Below are 23,576 nucleotides of genomic sequence, written 5' to 3' on the forward strand. Positions count from 1 at the left end.
CAGTCTGTCACAGCCTGTACACTACAAGGAAGCTTTTGGTATAATAGCTTCATTTTGTATTGGAAATACATGTTTACAGAGGAAACATCTTGAAATATTGTTTTCTTTGCCACATGTTTATTCACCACAAATATGAGTGACAGCTAGATAATTACAAGTGTTTTCTGTTGAAAGCCAGTTTTAAATGTTGAACTTATAATGAAGTGGGGTGGGGGGCTTCATGATAATGTCACATCATTGGACTTATACATAGTGACCACAAGGGGGCAGAATATCATAACAGATGAGTGAGAAGTTCACCAGCAAGATTTTATGACCTTGACAGGTTGATGGATGAGTGCCTGTTGCAAAAAGGGAGTCATAAAGAAGATTGGGTTTAAGATAATTAAGAATAAAAGGAGAGTGGCTGTGAAAAGGAGGAAGAGACAATGTTTGTATGTGTGCGAGTGAGAGAGGCGAGAGACGAGAGACTCACAGCTGGTACAAAGAAAGACATTGGCATAACAATGATCAGCATAACAGGCTCGACAACTTTGTTAACTAAAGCTTTTTTTCCCCTTCATTGGTTTTGTAACCTACTAGGCCACAAAACATGTCACATTGCAGATTAGTGGACTTCAAAGCTATGCGAGGAATGCAACTTAATGCTGATAAACTTCTGGCCTTTTAAAGGGGCCAAGGTTTCATTACCAGGGGGAGATGGAGTGGGGGTGAACATGGCAGAAGTTAGTCATGAAACCATGTCTTCCATGGCCACAGTCCAACATTTGACAAATGGTATAATGAAAGAAATAAAAGATCTGTCTGTGAAAACAGGAAGAGCATTAAGACTGTGGTGTCATCCAAATGGGTTTTTAAACGATGTGGTTTTATGAGTTCCTTCAGTGGCTGGGTTTATTTGCATATCAGCCTCATACAGGACTTATAATGAAGTGTCAGTCAGGTGATTGACAGATACCAGACACCAGTAGAGACATGTAATCAAGTACATTTAGTTGAACACTGCACTTAAGTACACTTTTCACATGCTTGTAGTTTACTTAAGCAGTGCCATTATATGTCACGTCATACATTATGTCAGTTTTTGGTACAACCTCGCTTTGCATCATGATTTTAGGATTTGACATTAAATGTCAAAATAAACATAAAATTTGATGCTCTGTTTTAGACTAAACTATCTATAAACTATTAAAATACAAATACAAATGTAACTTGCTACTTACACATTCAAGGATCCCTTTTGATGAACCAAGAATAATGCTATGAATAATAATAAATATTATTTATTCTTATAAGTAGGAGTGAAAGGGAAGTATTTTTACTTTTATATCTCCACAGGCCACAGTACAATAATTTGAGTGATTTAATTTGAAATATTTAGAACCATAACAGTAAATTAATTAACAGTAAATTAGCAAAAGAGCCACACACACACACACACACGCACACAAAATTATTATTATTTTTTTTTAAATGGTTCCAGCCTCTCAGTCATCGTGATTTGCAGCTTTTCTTTATCATAAAGTGAGTACCTTTGGATTTTATAGGATTGGTCAGACAGAAAAAAGGACATTTGAGGACATCACCTTGGGCCATGGGAAATATTATTGAGAATTTTCAATAATTTCTGATGTTCAAAAGACAAAACAATCCAGAAAGTAACATGCAGATTAATTGATAATGAAACGAACTGTTAGCTGCAGCCTCAGAAATATCTGTCTGATGGGGAGAGAGCCCGGCGTGGCAGCTGGTCACTCCCTTGCAGTGATAAACCTTACAGAGTGCTTTAACCTTTGCTGCTGTGGATGATTTGTAAGACAAGCAGGGAAAGACCGGTTTTGATCCAGGTTGCATTATCGTCTATCGATCACCTCCGATCTGCGCTCACCGGCCAATGAGGTCCCGTGGAGGCGGTCCGTTGCTAAGGAGGAAGTTTGGTTGAGTCTCCGCGTAGCAGCCATTCAGCGGCGGTGACTGAGGCGATTGGACTGCGAGTGTCTCTCCCTGCACTTTCTGTGGAATTTGAATTATTTTGGCTCGGCACGGTTCGTGATACATAGGTGACGGCATTAGCGGGGCGTCTTCTGGGTCGCAGCGGTGATCACAGGTAGGCTGAGAAATGTGTGAGGGGTATTTTAATTAGCCTGCCCGGTGGAGCTTGTTAGCTCACCAGGCTAAGCAGCACTAGCTTGTGTTTTTTTTTTTTTTTTTTGAATGCGGCACACGCAGCTGTGCTAGCTCCGCGGCTCTTAGCTCGGACCCAATTACATGGCATTTAGCTCGCTTGCTAACAAAACTAGATAACAGAATGGGCCAAATGTAGGTGTGAAGCTGTCTGCCACCTCTCACGGATGTTGGAAAAGGTCTGTCTCTGCCCTCCCGAATGAGCTAAGAGGTTGGTTAGCTTGCTAACGTTAGTTAAGAAGCTAGCGATACTCAACTTACCTGGTTAACTTTAAGAAATGGACGTTACTCAGCAAATGAATGAACCCAAACTGGGCTTAAAATCGTGGGATAGCTATGATTTAACACATAATTTGTCATATAATTCTTCTGGGTTGTAAGACATATCCCTTGTGTGTAATCGTGACAATTGTGTACTGTCGTCAAGGGGCTGTGTTGATCAGCAGGTTAGTTTAGTGACTTGGCAAGTTTGTAAAAATGTGTCCACCTAAAATCGTAAATGATTAAAACACAAGACAGCTGCTCAACTCAGACATTCAGCGCCCAGTCATCAGGCAGGTTGATCACCCCGAAGATAAATAAACGGTGACTCATAGTCTTAACACTCTGAATTTTTGTGAAGTGTGATAATATGCCCTAGATTCTCTCATACGGTAACGATATCACTTGCTAGACCTTTAGCTTGTATGCGAGTTTACTCCTTGGAGCAACCACTGAGCAAAAGATTTCCATTCTGGTCTGCTATCCCTGATCTGATAAACATCAGTGGTCAGATTACCTTCCACATGCAGACTTTACAAAGATAGCTCCATGATAGATTGTATGATAGCCACAGCAGCACACCCATTTGGCTGAAACATCCTGTTTATTTCACAGCAACCACGTTTGCATGCCCTCATTAGCCATAATTTTTAAACTATTGTTTTGTTGATTAGATTTCTGACTTGAGTCAATGCAAGCTGAGATATTGCGTATCTTGTTTTCGGCATTGGCTCGGGGAAGCACTGATAAATGCTACTATTTTGTAATTTAGTCTCTCTAAAACTTATGTTACTTGTATGTCATACATAATATTAACCGTGTTTGGGCTATAAAATATTCAAAAGTTGTAAAACATGCCCACTATATTGTCCCACAGCCCAATATGATGTTAACATATTGCTTATTTTATCCAATCCTCAGTCTAAAACACAAATATATTCAATTTACTACCAAGTACAACAAAGAGGGTATCAAATCCACAGATTTGAGAACCCCACAAATGTTTGGCCTTTTTACTTGAAAAATCACTGAAACGCTGAATAATGCAGACTAATATTTTTATCCTCTAATTGATTAAGTGATTTATTACTTTAGCTCTAATGTGACACTCTTTTAATGGTGATTGTACAAGGGGTTTCTAACAATTTGGATATTTTATTTGTCTCTTGGAAAGGAATTTGATGATCCCTCCCATACAAAGAGAAAAGAGTGATTTGTGAATTTTTTTTTCTAGATTTCGAAAGTTTAGCTTATCTCATAGAACAAGGGAGGTATGATTGGCTTTCTGCCACCAAACCCACTGTGCAAGTCTGGCAGCTGTTTGAGAGAGGGGGAGAACACAAGAGCAAGTCTCTGTCCAAAGCTTTGTGATTCACTCTGTGGGAGAAACTAGCATTACTCTCAGCAGTTCGCCCTGTTCTCAAAGGAGAGGCCTTTTCTTGGCAGTGAGCTGTACATGTGAATGCTGAGTAGTGATGCAACACCGGGAAGATAAGCTTGCTGTGCGATGACGACGCAATCAAAGGGCTTCACTTTTGTCCCCTGATAGCAGGGAGATAGTCAAGCTTCTTGCCGCGTATGGTGAAAGCAGAGTGAGTGTCAGTGTCAGCTTAGCTTTCAGTGCAGTGGTAACTGAATCGATATGAGATGACAGGAATGGGAGATATACCCCGGGTTTTCTGTTCCTCTTTTTCAGCATCAAACGGTCTGGATCGGGACAATTTGTCTGTGACCGCTCACCTGTGCTATTCATTTGTCATGTTAGTCCTTAGTTGTGCTTGCGGTTGAGATGTGGACCATTGAATGTACTGGCTGATGGTGTCACCTCGAACCTGTGCTTTTAGTCATCAACAAGACGGCTTTAGAAGTATGGGCACACCAAGCATATTTTGAATGATGAAGAAAAATGTTCTTTTATTCCGTTTGATTTGTGTGGCAAGGTGAGAATAAGGACATTTAAACTCAGGTGAACTGAGATGCCTGAAAATTCAGCTCTCTTCTAAGCGGGAAATCGTTCATTAAGACTGAGTGTGTTTGTGATGGCATGAATGTCAGAGATTATGACAAGGAAGGCAAACAAGGCAGTTATTTGCTGACATACTTGCAGAAGGAGTGAACTTACCTTGTAGGATGGTGGGTTGGCGAAACACTGTTAGGTAAAAGAGCTCTATACAGTCAGGAGACATTTTTGCTAACAACCCCTGGTGCACTTAATAATTGGACGGTGTGACTCAAGATGGATTGTGAACAAAAATGCACCAAAATAAACTTTTCTGCTACGGTTGTGTGTAGAGGAAATGACCTGTAAGAGGGATGGCACCCAAGGGACATGGGAAAATTATTCTAATGATCCCTTCAGAGGACTAATGTTGTTGTGAGCATCATTAACATGTAGGTCCACGTGGCATCTGGTACCTTTGCATGAATACAAAGATAGCATACTATCTGCACTGGTTAGATCCACACACACAGCTCCATATTCTGAGCTGATTGGGACTGGATCCAGCAGAGACACTCTGAGAAGATTCAACTAGAGGGCAGGTTTTACTATCAGGATCTCAAATGTGCAGCTGACCCCGTTTCAACAGAAGTAGCCTAAAATAGGTTCTGTGGAGCTGCAAAGTTGGTTGGAGCTTGTGTCTTTGATGTCTTTGTTGGTAAGTCGTATGAGAGTGTTATCCTCTGTCACAGTGGAAAATTGTTTGACTTTCTCACATAGATCAGTAAATTTGGAAGATGTGTTCCTCAAACTGATTGACAGCAAATCAAATTATACAAAAGTTTAAGACTTAGGAGCATTTTTCACTGTGGTTGCACACATACATACCAGTCAGGTTAAGTTAGGAAGCCAGACAACATATTTATTTCCACTGCATTGTCATAACAGCTCTTAAACCCCAGTTTCCATCGTCTTTTGCTAAGTACGACAAGTTGTCCCCAATAAACTCAAAAACAGATCTCATCATTTATCGGCGCACTGTTGTGATTAGATGTGAACCATATGTGATGACAGTTCAGTAGAAGAGGGTAAAAAGATGTTTCCCTTCACTTGCAGCTCACAGTATTAGCAACCACCGTCAGCCATAGCCATAGCAGCTGTATAACATTTTTTTCTGCATGACTGTGGCGCACTGACAAGAGTTTGCATTTCTCCAGAACATAATGTATCTGATTATTAACCAGATTATTATCGGTCTGTTCACCTGATAAAAGACACAGTTTTGCATTTAAATTGTTTTTGAAATCATGCCTCTGCTGTTTGTGAACAATGGTTATGCTACTACACTGCATTTACTATCCCGCTTTTATACAAAGCATGCAGTATTTGGCTGTGTCAGCACTCGTTAAAAATATGAAAAACGACTTGGTGTTATGTGGTGTTTTACTTCTTTGAACACAGTTCCGCGAGTGTCCCCATTTGGGACAATATCTTTAGCTGTTAATTAGGTCCAAGGGGCATTGAGCTCCTCATTTTGCCCTGGTTGTTTAAACTGTGGATTAGAACTGGGAGGGGAGGGGGAGGGGGTTGGGGGTGTCACTGTATGCAAGGAGTTGTCTTTCAGGTTTGTGTCTGTATCACTGCTCCCTGGGTATGGTATGGGGCTCTGGGACTCCTTTTGTCTCACTGGGCCCCTGTATAGAGTGATACTTGAGCCTCCTAGGCTGGAAAAGCTCATGCTTTATTCAGCCCTCTGATCTCTGCTTTAATTACGAGTGACCCAGGACGGAGAGACCGGTGGTGTATCTCACAGGGTGGGAACTCTTTGTACCAGCTACTGGTGCCAGTCAGAGTGCTAGATGCGTAAGCCTTTTGGCTGAGGTGTGTTTTTCACCTCACAAAGACACATTTATTTATAAAACAAAGCAATCAGATTTATTCGAAAGACACAACTATAAAACAGGGAATCAGGTCTTTGTACTAGTCATTTTTTGGTAAGTGGCAGTGGTTGCTTTTTTGGGGATTTGAGGAGTTTGGCTTGTGAGTAAAAGTGAAGTATAGAAGTATAACTATACAAAGTGACGTGGCTTCATTGTTTTGTTTTTCATATATGTAATAATTAGTTTTGTGAAATTATAGCAATGGCTCACAGCTACATAACCTTTGTGCAGTAGCATCAAACTCTTAAAAATCAGAATTGTCAACCCACACAGGCTGTTTCTTGTAATTATGATTGCACTTTCTGGTGGTCTGACAGAAGTGTGTTTGTAGAAATCTGTTAACACTCAGCAAAATCATGTATCAAATGAAGCACAGCTTTGGTATGAAGACCAGGATGAACATTTAGAAAAGATGTCACAGATATATGTCTTTAATCAAAATGCCCTCAAAAAATAGTGTAGCATCTCTCATCTCTCTCACTGCTTTGAGATCAGGCACTTCTGCTGACTCGTGGTGTACAGGGAAGCTCCTTCTGGCCCATATGGGTTTACTTGGACCGGCACTGGCTGTTGTGTAACTGCAGTGTGCCTGATCCAAAGTCCACTGGCTTCTGTGTTTTTGTTAGATAACTACATGATATGAGTAGGCAAAAGATTCAGTTACAAGACAGTTAGGTTTGCTGGTGTAATTGTGTTATTTCCTTATTGCAGCAGTGACTAAAGAGTTATTCTTGTAGCAGTCCACGAACTGTTTTGTGTCACTGAATTGTTGACAATGGAGGGAGGAGCAGCACAGCAGCCAACGCTGTAGCCTGGCCTAATCGATGATGAGCGTTCCCCAGCACAAGAAAGATGTCAATTATTAATGAGCTGCATATCATGTTCTGCCTCAAGTAGAGAGGCTAAGTTTTTGTTTATAAATCTTTGCTGCTTGCTTGCATTTGTGTGAGACACCAGACTGTCGGGGAAAAACTTTAACACTGGCGCTGGCACACAGTTTGACTTACTTTGCTTTGTCAATCCACATTCCTCTCAGATAACGAGACAGGAACAGGTAGTTAAAGCCTTATTCCTGAGTAGGAAAGGGTTATCAGTGAAGAGGGCGAGAGGGCGGCGAGGAACGTGTTTCCTGTGTGTTGCATCACTGTGCAGCAAGTACTGCCTTGAGCGCTGCAGCTTTTTGTTTACCACAGAATTACAGGGGCAGGTGTATGAGCAGCATGTGTGTGCACATTTGTTCTGCGTATGTTGTGTACGTTGACTTGTAGAGGCAAGGAAAAGTGTGTGAAAAGCCAGAAGCATGTGCAGTAGCAGGTTCACACACCCCACACCATTGCACCATTCCTCCACCGCCAAGCGGTCTGCGGAGAGGATGTCTGGCTTGTGAGAGTGCCACTGTGCTGAGTCGACAGGAGGGGAACAATGGCTTCACTGTGCTGCTTGTCTGTTTGGCCGCCTTCATGCAGCATTTCAGCGAGGGGCACCGTCGGCTTTTGGCTCTGCAAGCCTTGTTGACCAGGCCTTTGCCTGCTGGTCACTGACCCGTTGTGCCCACAGTGCCTGCAGCTCGTCAGGCCTCTGAGGGCTACCGATTATCCCACAGTAATTGGTGCCTGGGCTCTGGCTGATCAAAGGTGCCCAGCTGATTGTGGAGCCCTGGTAATTTTCCATTCTCTGATGCTCTGCAGTCCTTGCCTACTCGCCTGTTTGTCTGTCTTCCTGCCAGCTCAGACCCCATCTTTGGCCGCGGAGGGAAGGGCTTGACGTCTGTCGGCTTTATTATTTCTGCTTTTCTCATAAGAGATGACAGGGCTGGGCTGTCCTTTCCTTGGCCTTTCAAAAAAAAAAAAACACACATCTTGTTAAATCAAGATTATAAATGATCTGGAAACAGGGTTAGAACTCAGATTTTCAAAATTAATAGATGGATAGGTAAGGGCACAAGTTCAAGCCTGGAGCCAGTGTGTCCAGCAGCCGTGTGGACTTGGCAGAGATTCCTAGAACAAGACACCTACGCCTCAGTCATGTGCCATGCAGAATTTCACGTCAGCTGATCTCTGCACTGGCTGATTTTACTGATTAGTTTGTTGTCTGCTTGAAGGTCATTGACATTAGCTGATTTAGTCCTTAGTTGGAATATAAGCTTGTAGACAGTAACCCCTATTCTAACCCATCAAGCATGATTATACTATACTGCCTTACAAACGTGCGTGTTAAAGGTTGCCCAAGATAAAATGGCTTTTTTTTTCGCCTGCCTTAGTTCCATCTTTGGCTGCAGAGAAAGAGCTTGATTACCCGGCAGCTTGGCTGTGCGAATGGACATGGTGAAATCACTTCGTGTGTTCATATTACATCCTTCTACTTTGGAGAGTTGTCCAACATTTTTGGGAAAAGAAGGCGTCTACCCTGACTGCTGAATCATTCCTGGCGCTGAAATAAAAGTGCATCATGGAATTAGCTGCTTTCCATTTAGCGACCATTGCTTACATAAACATTAGACTCTCGTGAGGTTAGAATTGCAGTTTTGGAGTGAAACTTGCATTGATTTAATCTCATTCTTATTGACTGTTCTGTTCTGTGAGTTCATAGTTCAGCCTCACACCTTCGTGTGTGCTTTTCATTCTAGTTTACCAGAAATAACCTCCAACATGAAGCCATTTCTAGAATTATTTCCCTACAGCTATAAAATTGGCAAAGACTGAGACCTTCCCTGTCCTTCTAGAGACAGTGCTCTGGTCACTAATCTAATCTAAGCACACAGCTAACACAATTCCAGCCATTAAGACTTAAGCCAGTATGTCTAAGGAACACAGCAAGGTCTCAGAAAGTAAAATACACAAACATATACTCATTGGTTTAAACAAGCTGTGGACCTCCTCCATGTAATTTTCTAGAAATGAAGTCCTGCTCCTCCCCTGCCTGAGCTGCACCATAAATCTGCTGCATAAATAGCCAGGTAGCACCAGGAGTTTGGCCTAATCTGTTGCTTAACTTGGTATTCCACAGTCATTCTCAGGCAGACAAATAGCACAACCAGGATACAAAGAGCGAAGCTCAGGTACGTGGAAAGAATTCCTGAAATGAGCGAGCAGTTCAGCAGTTACTACGGCGCCATTTACATTCATGCTCACAAGACCAGTCTGGTAGCCTGACTCCTGATGTCAGCGCAACCCACCTTGCGTCATGTGGACTCCTATTACTGTTTAACTCAGTTTACTTTTTCACGTTGAAACTGAATTATAAGTATATTATGTAAAAATATATATTATAAGTAATATGTTTTTATCCTTATTTTTTTCATAATTCAGCATAATTCATGGAGGGCAGATGAGGTGTAAAGAAAATGATTTGTGTGTGTGTGTCTGTGTCTGTCTGTGTCTGTCTGTCTGTGAGTGGACGTGCTCTATGTGTACGTGTGCCTGTGTGTCTTGGCCTGGTCAGAGGGGCAGTGCAGCGACTGCATGTCTGTTCACTCAGCAGGAAGTTCCTGTTCCACTCCATCTTCTCATCACTCCTGCTGCTAGACAAATACTTCTAATGACACACACACACACACACACACACACACACACTGTAAGTGCCGCTGACCAGTGGCACTGCGTTGCTATTTACCCATAGTGTTGTTGGGATGAAAAGCTGTATTATTGACTCAGCAGTTGGAGCCATGTAGTGGGTTCCCTGTGTGATATTGATTCTTCTGCGAGTATTTTTCCATTTAATCTGTTTTCTTTGTCTCTCCCTGTCCTCCTCTCTCATTTCCCTCTCTCATTCTCATGCAGGATTTGATTCACCCTCTTTTAAATCCTTTTCACACTGTCACCACTTTTGTATATCTCTGTCTGTCTGCCTGCCTTTAACTCTCTGTCGCTTGTGTGTGTTGCCCTCTCAGCCTCAGTCCCTTGTGTGTCTGCGCCTGAGCATATCAGAGTGACACACATGTTCTCGAGTGTGTACGTGATGCATCGCAAAGTGTCAAAAGTGTGTGTGAGTGTCAGGAGCCAGCCGTGCAGTGTTTAAAGCCCCAGCAGAATACGTTTCCCCCGCAGCCATCTCTGGATTATGATGGGGAGAGCAGTGAAGAGTGACAGGCCCTCATCACTCAGTGAACACAGTGAACACACAAACTGACACAGCTCCTCACTGCGGGGCTTTCCTCGCCTGTAAGGCTCTCAGATAGCCTGCCTAAAGGATCATTTTGGCCACATAAATAAAACTGAAACAAACTGTTGAGGTTGTTTTTGGTTTTTTGAGGTAATGCCCACTAGTCTTTCAGGAAAGCGTGTGGCGGCGCAAATATTCTGCTGCGGCCCGGCGGCTATACTCCTTAATTATTTTTGCCTGTACTTCTGTGCAAGTGACAATAAAGTTCTATCTATCTATCTATCTAGTTACAAGCCATTACTGATGATGTGTGTGAAATGTTTAACATAGCATCTTCTCCTGTGAACATTGCTGAAATTATTCTGATTATTCAGTAACATGGGACTGAAAGTAATAATTATTAATCTTCATGATTAAAGGAGGAAGCCTTTTTTTTTCCCTCTGCTTTGTTTTTATGTTGACCCACAGACAAAGGCTCATTTGCATCCTATGTAGTGGCACTGTGGTTAACGTAATGCTACTGTAAAATGTTTCTGTCTGCTTTATAATCTCTGTTTACCTAGAGATGGGGTAGTAATGATGAAAATTACAAAACCAGTCAGCTTTTACTCATTCCAAAAAGTTGCCAGGATAACCGCCACATAAAAGCATATTCTGAAGGGTCTGCTAACCACCACTGACAGCACAATTTAACTTTCCCTTTCTGCATTAGCACCACGCATAGGACAGAAAAATTATCCCCATGCAGTTTAATCCCTCCTGGAAGCTCATTTGGGGGGCAAGCTAATTGGCTCTGATCAGTGGATCATTTTTCCTCCTTTTTAGTTTTTCTTTGATGCCTAAATTGACTCGCTTTCTTTTTGAATTTGTGATCATGTAACAGTCACCATGTTTAGGAAGAATTACTATGTGTTTCAGGAAGAATGACTGCGTTTCAAAGGCACAGCTATGGACTGTCAATTGCCCTGCTGTGCTTAAATCAGAAGTGAAGGTGCTGCCGGTGCAGAGGATGTGTTGAGCGTTAACTAGGAGATCTTTGACTTCTAATCTTAGCCCTAAACACACAACTGCACACGCAATTTGCCTCGGACGGCCTTCAACACATCACTCACCTACTGATAACATTTATCTCTGGTATTTTATTTTTCTCTTCAGAAAAAGCAGCTCCGCAGGAAGTGCACTCTGGTGCCTGCCTGTTTTCATGTCTCTGCCCTGGATGCTAACTGGCTCACACTGTGACAACCAGACCTGTTTAACTTGACAGAAACAGTGTGTCTGTCTCTGTTGGATATGCTGTAACACAGCCCAAGCCAGAGGAAATGGCCTGTAACTTTGTGGTTAAATCCTTGTCTTAACTTGACCACAACAGGGTTGTGGTATAGCTTAACATTTTTTTTTGTGGTCTGTCGTAAAGTGAATGTTGACACACGGGACTTTAACCAAAGTTCTCAGTTTTTCTCCACCCACTCGCTAATCCACGTAGACGCTATAGGCTCCGGTTCACAAAGTTCACCAGTTCACAAATGGTCAGCTATCTGTTTTAGTCAGCAGGGGCTCCCCTGGATTACTTTACTGTTATACATGAGTATATTCACAGCATGGGGATATAAACTGCAATCTCAGATCAGCGTTCTTCCTCTGAGACTCTATAAATATGCTAATGCTTGCTTTTTTGTTGTAAGTAGAATTTATAGATCATGTATTAACAGCACTTTGCTGAGGCCTGGTAAATGTGTAACATCAGCTGTGTTTCCTCCGGTCACTGCTGTGTTTGGGGAGAATACTCTGTGTGTAGTATCTGGCCTGTTTTTTCCACCTTGCTGCAGCTCTTCTAATGGCACTTTACTTCTCTTTACAACAGCAAACTTATTAATGGAGCCATTTTGACTCTGGGGCCTTGTCTTGTAGTCATCTGTCTCACTTGTGTGTGTGTGTGTGTGAGTTTTGCGTATTGCTTGTGAGATTGTGTACTGTGTTTATGCTTGTGGGTGTATAGCAGGTGTGTGTTTATGGAAGTGTGTATCCACTTTGGCTTGTGTATTCTCTGTGCTGCTGCTACTTCTGCTGCACTGCGTGTGTGTCTGTGTGTAATGCAAGTGATGTCAAGGGGAAAAAGTAAACATGGTTTCCATGAGTAGCTCTTTTGCTCCAAGGTTTACTCAGAGTTTCCATGCACAGTTCACTTCTAGAGTCAGGAACAATGTATTGTTGTTCAGTCTGAGTGGCCTGTGAGGAGGTTAAGCTTCTGTCCTACATTTTGCACGACACTGATGTTGCACTTCCCAACAAGGAAGGAAGATAGTGGCTCTCCTCAATCGAAGAGAAGGGAACACTTGGCTGGTTTAGGTCAGCCGGTGTACAAAGTCACAGCCACTTTATAAAGACATCTTCTTATGGCCGCCACATGAGTGGGTACCTATTGTGTTCTCAGCCGCAGTCTGCCGTAAAGAGGGACCTGGATTGATGGTGTTGGGGCACACTACATCAAACCCCTCCTAGCTGGCCAGTGCTTTCAGTCAGCAGCCCCTCTCCACAGCATGGCTCTAGTGTTTACAGCTCAATTCATTTAATTGAAAGTCCACTCCATTTGGCTTACAATCTCCTCTGGCAAGATTTTTTGAAAAACAATCACAAAAATGCTGTTTTGGGGCAAATGTAAGGAACATAAATTTTAAGGATGCCTTCTCAATGCCCCCTGTGGCCCTGTGGTGGAAATCAGGCCAGGCCCTGCCTATTGATTCAGGCCGTGAATCACTGCCGGGGCACGTCTGAGGGGAGACAATACAGTGACAGTGATTTGCCACTCCCTGGTGCCAGAGCACTGCCCTGGCTGTTTAAATGTGGCCTCAGCTGTTGCCCAAAGTGATGTGTGGCTCTCGGTGTTGAATGGCCTGCTGGCTGGTGGACTTGCTGTTGGTACGGGACCCGTTAATACCACGCCTGGCCGCTCGTAGATACACACAGACACACAAACACAAGCTTAACCCCACACGAAAAGCCAGATACAGTGATGTACACACACAGTTAGAAGTGGCTGGAGTAATGAGCAACTCAATATCCCCTGTGCAGCAGTCTGGGGCCCTATTTTCTTCCTCTGTCTCAATCCTAACCCTGGTCAGTCATGTGTGCTCAGGAAACGGGGGTCATCATGTCTTGTTGGGGGCAGGGAACAGATTGAAGGACTCAATGACAGACAGGGCAGAGCCGTGCAAACAGTAGCCGGCACTCCTATTCCCATCACTTCCTTCCTTTGTGGAGTACCACCCATTTGTACTGAGTCCGGGCTCTCTCTCCTTCTGGCTCTTGTTCTATCCCTAAAGCTTTTCAACCCTCCTAAAATAGATGCTTTTCAGGAATAGTAAAAATAATAAGTCATTGTCCTGCTGATGTGACGTTCATAGCTGTTAATGGGTTAAGTTGCAGGTCAAGACATTAAAGCCTTCTGATCATCATTTCTTTGGCCCTTGGTTCTGCCTCCATCTTTCCATCATGGGGGGTCAGGTTATGTCTGTGGATCTCTGTACAGACACACGCTGTACCTGTGAAATAAGGTGATTCTGACTATTTTGGGGACATTGATAGTGCAAAGTGTACAAATCTTTGAAGCAGAGAGTGGCATGTTCAGCCAGAGCAGCTGGTGATGAGTTACACTGACAGTGCCTCTTTCCACCAGCCAGGACAGGCTGTGACTGCTGCTGTTTTATTGGGGAATTGTTTCTTTTTCTTTCTGTGCTTGTTATTTTATGTTCAGCCTTCTGAAGTCAATTATAATAATTGACTATGATGAAGGCAGGTGTTATCCTAGCTTTGGGGTGACAGCTGTACCAAAACTCTGTCTTGCCAGGTTAAAAAAACATTACATAAGACTTGGATTATGTGAAACCCTTTAAATGCCATTGCATTCATTAAAAAGTGTCGTGATTGTGAACCTTCAGAAGAGGCAAATAAAAAAGATAATTTAACATAATGCATAACGCATAACCTAAAACAAATTATGGAGTGTTGCTTCACTTATTGTGTGCTGGCAGCTTGTTGTTTGTGTAGCACAGAAACGGATCATTTTATTCAAACAACACTGCTTAGTGATCTCTCGCATTAGCCATGTTAACTGTGCCAGGCAGTCACGACACCTATGAGGCACCTGGACCAAATGTGGCTCTCCAGAGAAAGACAAACCTATCTCTATTTTTGGCTATTAACTCGGCACAGATATGTTAGTGCCACAGAAATACATTTTGGTAGAGGAAAACAGTCTGCACATCTCAATTTTCTGCGAGTACGGAATATATTTAAATACTGACAGTGAATTAATTCCATTTGGACCAAAGTGTGACACAGTAATTAATTCCGTGCTGATGCATGTGACCCTAGATATCACATTTAGAGGTTAGCATTAGTGGAGGGAGCTGCAGGACACCACATCTCACGTTGTTCTCTTGTACTTGAATATTGAATGTCAATATTCAACTGTAATTAAATCAATTGCAGCCTGAGCAGTAGCATAACGTGTTAGTTGTGACTTTACCAATTGCAGTTGTTTTATTGATTTTATTGTGCAGTTATTGGTGGTAAAAGTGGCGAGAAATGAGTTTCCAAACTCATTTCCTTCTGTCATCACCATAAGCTCACCAACTAGAACGCCAGCAAACAGATGGTCATGACCTTTGACCCCATCACAGAGCCACAGTTTATCCTTTTATTTTGGTTTTCTCAGCTCTTCACTTGTGTGCCGAGCCTTGCTTTCCTTTCCTTTTGATGCACTGCACATTTTCATCCAGATTTTCTCCTTGTGCTGTGTTTTTTTTTTTTTTTTCTTGCCCCTCTTTTTACATAAGCATGCCAAGCCACAGACCGGGGCCCGGAAAATTGGATTACCACGGTAACAGCATTTTTCAAATTTTCTCTTCATATGGCCGTTTGGGAGCAGAACAGAGGCGCTATCACCTCAAGTCGGCCGGCTCCCTGATAACAGAGCTCAGCAGATATGCCGGCCAGGCATGCTTTGCATTACGGGTGGCTGACCTTATTGATTGAGGCCGTCCTATCTCATTGTTGCTCTCCAAACTATAAAATCAGTCCGAACACAGATGACATGGAATTCCCTGAACAGAGCAGTATAAAATAGGATGAACAGTATCGGCTGGCACAGTGGTGGGGCAAGTCATGAAAGGAGACTGTGGGGCCTTTTTGTCTTGAATTGCTGCCTATTCTCTCTCTTTCTTTCTCTCACACTCTCTCTCTCTCTCTTGCTCTCCCAGCCTCTCCCTCCCTCCATCTCTTCTTTGAAACCCAACCACTGTACTCATCCCTAGGATCCTTCTGCAAGGATTAATCAGTTTTCCATTCCTGGAGAGATTATTCAAATACTGTTACATCTACAGCCAGCAGCAGCAGCAGTTCTCCCTCCCTCCCTCCCTCCTTCCCGGGCAGCAGCACAGCACTGACTGAGGGAAAAGTCCTGTGCGTTCTCTCTGTTTTCCTCTATTGCTGTGGTTTTGTTCTCTGTTTTTTCCTGTGTATCTCTCCTCCTCTGTGTGTTTCCGTCTTTACCACCATGGACAGTGTGTCTGTGTGTGTCCTTATGTGCGTAATTGTCCAGTGAACGTGTTGATAACATTGCATGTTCGTCTTCAGAGAGCTCCATGCCTTTTGTCCTTCACTGTTGCTTGTTACTGTGTATATGAACACACAGGGAGTATAAACGGTCCTTGTGTAATTGTCCTCATTAGTGCTGGTAGGAGAACAGCCAGAGATCCTCACGGCACCAGACTATAGGAGCTGTGACAGCTCCAACAGGGTTCAGATCCTGCTTTCCTACACCAAAGCCCACATGCCTTTTCTCTCCGCCCCCCTCCCTTTTCCAATCCCCCTCCATGCCCCTCTGTCCTCCATTCACTCCCTTTTTAGTTTAGCAACCTGCCCAAGCATTGTTTTATTTTTGATGCTGTAAAAGCTGGCCCTTATACTTGTCGTTTCTTCTTGACATGATGTTGACAAACATGTTTCGGTGTGTAACTGACCAAACATATCTGTACTTATGGTATGATGGGATAAGTTTTACCTTTGAATAACTTGAAAATCAGCTTTAGGTAGACCTTGCTGTCTGAGAATAGCAAGAGGAAATAAATAAATCCAAACACAGTAACTTCAACAGACCACATGCATGGCAAAAACAAAACATGTGCCACTCTTTTTTTTTCCTCAGTTGGAAAATGGTGTTCTGCTGTGGCTTTATTATTTCTTTGTAGATGTATAAACTGCAAAATGTAGAAGTCATACCACTTTAAATTTAATACAACATCAGTGTGATTCTTTTCTCTAGTGCCATTAATGCCTACAAAGATAATAATCTCCGTGATGTATTTGCCAGAGCCAGGAGCTATTACTGTCTGTTTTACTGCAGGCTGGAGTCACTTCTGTAAGTTCAGAAGGTTGTTGGGTGAAGGCATGCCGTTGCACTGAGTCTGGAATAAAAACCACACCTAAGGGAAACTGTGCTAATTCATTTTTTTTTTACTGCTGCCTTCTCCAACCTATCTTTCAGCTTCTGCAGCTGCGCTGCTCTCTCACTTTGTCTTAACCTCATACTCTTTTCCATCCTAATTATTTTACGTCCCTCTGTCCCTCCTGCCACTCATCTTGGCTTTCCCCTTCCTGTACCTTCTCCTCACCTCTCTGAATTTGCAGCTCCATCTTGGTTTCCCACCTTCCCTCCCTTCTTGCCTTCCTCCTTTTGGATCGAGGCCAAACAAGGAGCTAAACCCACCTCACATGACCCACACCCCCTCCACCCACCACCCCAACACTCTGCACCAGGCGAACGCAGCCAGACTTTCCCCCTCACTGCTCATTCTGTGCTGTGCTCCCTCTGGCCTCCATCCCTATCACTGCTCACCTTCCTGCCAACCACACACACACACACACAATAGAGTTACCTAATGCTGGTTGTAATGCAGATTTCATACACAAACTCCATGTTTGACATGGGATAACGAGCATGTGCTCAACCTGCTTTTGACCTACCAATCTGCTTTTGCAGGTTAATCCCTGGTTGTCTATGTCAACACAGGCCTCCCTCTGCAACTGTAGTTCAGTGCACATTGCTGTAAGATATTTTACATTAACATAGTATAAATACTGTATATTTGCTGAACAAAGTATTTGCCTCGATCCGTTCTTCGCAGGGTTTTGCTGCAGTTTTTACACTTGGAATCAACATGAGAGTTTGACAAAATAATCTCACCCCTGAACATGAGGGTACAATTTATAAAGTCTGCAATTATTATTGAAGCCTTTCATAGCAAAACAAGCAGTGTCAGACCAGGGTTAATCCCAAAACTAAAGCAAGATTGAGGGGTAAAGTCAGATCTGTGCTGCAGTGGTTCAGATCGATCATGAATGATGAAGGTAGCCAAAGGAGTGTGGTGAAGAATTGGTTCAAATCGCTGAGTGTGTATTTATTCTGGGGTGTTACGTCCGTCTGGTCGCAGTATAAGAGATCAAAAGGATGAAAACCTTCAGCAGGAGCCATGGGTTTGATGTAGTCCATTTACAGCTGAAAATAGCTATATTTTGTCAGGAGGTTCTCATTCCAAACATCTCACATTTTGGCAACACTACTCACATCACATTCCTGCTAATGGTTACACATGTTCTACGCTCCTCAGGTGCATATGCTTGGCTGAGCACTAACATTACACCAGATATACACAAACACAGCAAATGTACGCTCTCTTTCCCACGCACATGAATATATGTGCTATCACTTACATCCCCGCTGCCTCCTTATTTGTCTCTCTTAGATATTGCAGTAGTCAGGAGAGAAGGTGTGTGGGTTGTAATCTGGCAGTATCATAAGTGTTAAGTGATTTAGAAGGTGAGTTTAGTAAGGTGCTGTGAGATGAGCTAAAAACTGTGGGGCATTAATGGGCCTACATCAACCTATCAGACTGTTTTTCAGACTAATAGTGTTTTACCTCCGTCTGTCCCCAGGCTAAATTCAAAGAGACTCTTCAAGTTAAGATCTTCAGGCAGAAAAAGTCCTTTTTTCTGTACTTGAGCTGGAGTTGGTAGCTGCTTCATCCCAAAATTTACCAGCAACTATCCTTTAGCAAGCCCGTATCTCTAAAACTTTGTGAAGATAAAAAATAACACAAACTACAAAAACGATTAGAGCTGAAATAATTAGTCGATTACTTGATTAGTCAATCAGCAGAAAAATAACAACGACACTTTCAGTGTTTTTCAAGCCAAAATAATGATGGTCAGTCGTTTTTAGTCTTAATATATTGACAAATCAACAGATGAATCAATAAATAATCCCCCCCCGTCGTTTTAAAGCTAACCTCCATCTGGTAGTTATCTGCACAAAATGTGTGGTTGTCAAATTGGCAAACGTGTTAGCCAGAGCCAAAACACAGCTGTTTCAGACTGTAAAAAGATTAGAAAAAAAAAGAGATGTCTGTTTTATAAAAACCTATCTACCTAAAAGTACAGTGTCTTTCCACAGTATCACAAATATACTGCTTTTGTTAAAGATAAAAAAATATGTTGAAAAACATCACTGAGTGGTGTCTTGTGTCTGGTGACAATATGACAAGTAAATTCATGGTGACAATATTTACTCAAAATGTGCGCATAGCAGGTTGGAAACAAATGCTGTTATTTGTTGCACCAAAGACGAGGCGCTCAGGAGCAGGCAAATCTGTTTTCCTCCTGCTCCTCCTCTTCACTCTGCAGGCTGGAAGCATGCAGCCTGTCACTGGCACTGCAGTGAGCCCAAACATGATATGACCTAAATAAACGAGTGTGTTAGGAGAGAGAGCAGGAGTGAGGGATGAAGCAATATTTTTTTCCCTCTCACTCAGCCGTCTTGTTTTCAAACACTTCACTCCACTGCAGGCTACAACGTTTGTGTGCTTATGTGCAAAGTCAAATGCATAGGAGCACATACACACTAGCGTCTGACTGGGTGTATTTACATCATGGCACCTGAAAAAGGATTTTTTTTTTTCTTATTACGCAGGTACTTGCACACATCTAAGCACTTGTTAGACATTGTTTCTGGCCCATTTTCACACAGCTCACCTTGTGTATTTGTATCTCTACCTACAATAGGGCTCCGGGATCGTGATTGTCTTTCCGTGAATGATGCTGTGAACAACAGACAGTAGACAAGAGAGGTGTTGGCTGTGCCACACAATAGTTTCCATTACAGAACATGTGGAAAACGGGCGACAAAAATCCACCAACTGCAGCCAAAATCTCTACTTGAATTTGGCTTCTGGCTTGCAAGCTTGGCCATGCTAGCACTCATTTGGCCAAGTGACTAGCCGTCATTTAAAAGTCATATTTAGTTCATAAAATGAAGTTGGCTTGTGGAATAGCCCAAGCAGCAAGTTTTGTGTCTTTCGTAGCTGCACTCAGGCTAAAACTAAAACTACTGCACACAGCAGATTCAGGCTCTTCAGAAGTCCATGGTCCACTGTCGGTCTCCCTTTAAGTGACAGTAGGAAGTCTGATGTGTTTATGTGTGTTTCGGTGGCCTGGTCAGGACTCAAAGCTTCATTGTGTGTTGACCACTGAGCAGGAGCCTGGCACGGACAGATAAGACAGCCTCACCTCAAACACACTTTCTACCCCCGGCCATTTCCGGCTCCCAGGACAGGTTTCATTATGCAAACAGACAGCTCAGTCCTGTGAGTGAGTGAGCATGTGTGTGTGTGTGTTTGTTTAAGTAGGTGCATATGTGTGCGATTGCTTTGAGTGTGCATGTGTGAGTGTACACTGCTATGTTGCTGCTTGTTCTTGTGTGTGTATGGTTGCGGACAGTCTTTCCTTGTGGATTAAAGACCTTTAATCCCGCCAGATCCTCATCAGCTCAGTTAGTGGCCACAACTTGTTAGTGAAGGAGTTTGTTCTTTGCTCATGTGTTAAAAAGTCAGAGCTGCATGGCTGAATGACTCTTGGTCCCCAGTTATGAGTTGCTCCTGGAGACACGAGCCAGGCTTTCTATGATGGATGCACCTCTCAGTTCTTGTTTGGATCAGCAACTTTTAATTGGGTCTCTGTTTTTTTTTTGGTTTTGCCTCCCAATCCCTCCTGAAGCCAAGAAGACATACATGTACTGCTTAAAGAAGTGCATTTATCCTGATCATGGGAGTCATGGGAGTATTCCCACATTAGCTACCACTTTATTTGGAGGTTAATGTAAAAGTAAATGTGCTCGTAATGTTGCAAGTAATCCTCCATTGTACAGGCAAACCGACAAATGTGGTAGCTCAAAGTTGAAGCAGGAAGTAAGCACCTTTTCTCAAGTCCGAAATCCTGGAGAATTTACATGTACAGATCATTAGCTGTCCTGATCCCATGCTTGGTGAAGTGTGCTATATACTCTGTGACTTTTGAGTTAAAATTGAAAATTAAAAATGTGGAAATCGAAAATTATCTGGATTGCAATCTCTCTGTAGACGTGTTACCCTGGTGCAATCAGCAGTTAGAAAATTCTCAGCGGACTTCCCTCAGTGTGCTCTGTTCCTTTTTATTTGGGCTGCCTTGACTCCTAATGCTGCAGAGACTCAGACTCCCAACTCTTTTGTTCCTCCTTGTGAGAGACAGTACCTTACTGTGGTGTGCACTGACGTCTGTGTTTAAAGTATTACTATTTACAGACACTAAACAGGGCGCGTTAGTGGTAGTCTAGCTCTGTGCTCTAGCACTTTAGTTCTCAATAACCACCAGCTTCTTATCCATTATCAAACACAGGAAGTTGGCTAATTTCTGTGTTGACTTGCACTATTGACAGCATGTGAACTGGTACAATCCCCAGATTTGAAAACTTATTACTCAATATGTTTTGCAGTTTTCTTTAACTGTTGCTTTTTTGTTATTTCTCCAGCTTTCCTGGCAGTGACACCCTTTATTTTTTTTTTTGCTTGTGAAATTTTCACCCTGGGTTTAATAAAGTGTCTCTCACCACTCACAGGGAGCTCAGTGATGAATAAGCTACGGCAGAGCTTCCGCCGGAAGAAAGACATCTACGTGCCGGAGTCCAGTCGGCCACACCAGTGGCAGACAGACGAAGAGGCGGTCCGCAGCGGCAAATGCAGCTTCGCAGTCAAGGTGACCCTCCCCGCTTTCCCTCACACATAAACACACCTGCATACACAAAATCTCACAAACTCACTCACACACAGTTCAGTGCTGACTTTACTGTGGCACACTCATACTTCTGAGAAACTTGCATGTCGCCTAGCTCCCCAAGGACGCTGGTGGTGATTAATCATAAGCATTCAGAGAGTGTGAGCACAGCTTTTATCTAGGTTGCAGGATTATCTGCTGTAGCTTTCCAAACCTGTGGGATGTGTGCGCACAATTGATTTCTGGCCTCCAAGATTTTTCAGAACCACTTGAATCATCAGGTAAAATATATGTTAAACATAAAAAAATATTTCAGTTATACCTGAGAAATAACTTGGGGGCAGTGAATTGGTGAAACGCAAATCACACACACAGTAGGATTTACAGTATCTTTCCACATTCAGTCTTCAGTGTGTCAAGAATGGACCAACTGGGCCTGTGGTGCTGCAACTGAAGTGGAGAGTTTGCTTTATTGTGGCAACAAAACCTTCCACTTTTGCAAACAGAAGCGCAATGGAACGCTTCCTCTCATCACATGGGTCCAAATGTTCACCTCACCCAGGTTAAAGGGGAATTGAAAACCTGAGCGTTGAGAAAAGGTTTTCCACAGAGCAGATCGACTCTGTGGATGTGGGTTGCACATTAGCAAGTGTAGAGGTTTTGTTTTTTTTTTTTGCTACCTGTGTCTTTGCATAATCCTATTTAATGTGAGTATGAAACAGGAATTGAAAGAGCAGAGGGAGGTGATATGACGGTGGACGGTGATATGAAAGAGACTGAAGAAAGTTGAGGGAGTTATGAAGTAAAATAGAAAATTGATGTGGAATGGGTGCGTTGGTACACGTCCTGAGGTCACACATGCACGCATTTCAGCCTGTGTGTTAACTGCCCTAGATTCAAGACTTCCTCTAAGCTGTCTTCCAAATGTCCCCCAACACACATGTTCATACACACCTTCCCTCCCCCATCTGCTCCCCATAGATTGTCTCTCATCGCTGTACTCAAAGCTAGATTTGTCTGTTAGCAACTACTCTGCTCTTTCTTCACACTTCTTTAAAGGTGTAATTGAACTAGATGTTCTCACATTTAGTTTTAATTTACCACTTTCTTCGAGTGTGCACATTGTTTTTTTTATCTTTAAAGAGATTTTTTACGAATTGTCACCAAGGAAAGAAGTTTAATTGAAGTACTGCACTTTTATTTTCTTTCCTTAAAAATGCTCCTCCAGCATAAAGCAGGCTCTGTAACCATTCAGTAGACATGCCTTGCCATATTTTAACCTCGGGTAACTGACCATTCTTATGATAAACTGTTAAAGTTGTTAAAGCACTCAGTGAATTGCAGAATTTGTCCTCCAGAGTGGAGTAATGAAGAAAAAGCTTACCTTTAGATTGTTTAGATTTTTCTGAATACTTGTGCAGCCCCACACACACACTTCTCCAACAGCATTTTTTTTTTCTCTACACTGGTTTTCACCGTGCCAGTTCAACCTACCATGCTACTCCTCTGTTTCCCTCCTCCCCCCTCCTACCGCTCCCTGTCTCCTGCTCTAGGTGTCTCAGAGGAGGCCAGTTGTGTGTGGGCTGGAATAGTTGCAGTGGAATTATCATTGACTGCCGCTCCACAGAGTAACGAATCGAGGAGTTAAGAGGACATGAAGAAGAAGAAGAGAGAGAGGAGTCTGTTTCAAAGTAGTGTTGGGAGGGGGTCTGGGCTGGTGATGGTGTTAAGATGGGATATTAGGTTTTAATGCTGTGGCTTGGGGCTTTCCCCCTTTACAATAGCATCTTTAACAAGCACAGTGTAAGCCCGGTTCTCCACTGATAATCATTTTTGAGTTTTTACCTTTGACCATGTACAGCCACAGTATTAGAATGTCATATTAAGCAGCACGTATTTGTATGCACATGTGTGCGTGTGTATGTTGTTTTCAAAGAGAAGTCGTCTAGACAGACAGTTATGCAAGATTGAAGGTGAAAATGTAGACTTGCTATTTTTTTGCGTGGAAATGT

At 42.8% G+C, this 23,576-nt stretch overlaps 1 protein-coding gene across 6 annotated transcripts in view; it reads left to right on the forward strand.

Moving 5' to 3' along the window:
• The first annotated feature begins 1,974 nt into the window (after nt 1-1,974).
• numb (NUMB endocytic adaptor protein) overlaps nt 1,975-23,576 on the forward strand; it is a 36,964-nt gene continuing 15,362 nt past the window's right edge. For all 6 annotated transcript variants that reach the window (XM_041060436.1, XM_041060441.1, XM_041060437.1 and 3 more), the window contains exons 1-2: nt 1,975-2,107; nt 21,410-21,546. In XM_041060436.1, the coding sequence (XP_040916370.1) occupies nt 21,421-21,546 (126 nt within the window). In that variant the 5' untranslated portion in view covers nt 1,975-2,107; nt 21,410-21,420. The remainder of the gene's footprint in view (nt 2,108-21,409; nt 21,547-23,576) is intronic.

The sequence above is a fragment of the Toxotes jaculatrix genome, chromosome 17 (genome assembly GCF_017976425.1).
Source record: "Toxotes jaculatrix isolate fToxJac2 chromosome 17, fToxJac2.pri, whole genome shotgun sequence".
NCBI lineage: Eukaryota > Metazoa > Chordata > Actinopteri > Toxotidae > Toxotes > Toxotes jaculatrix.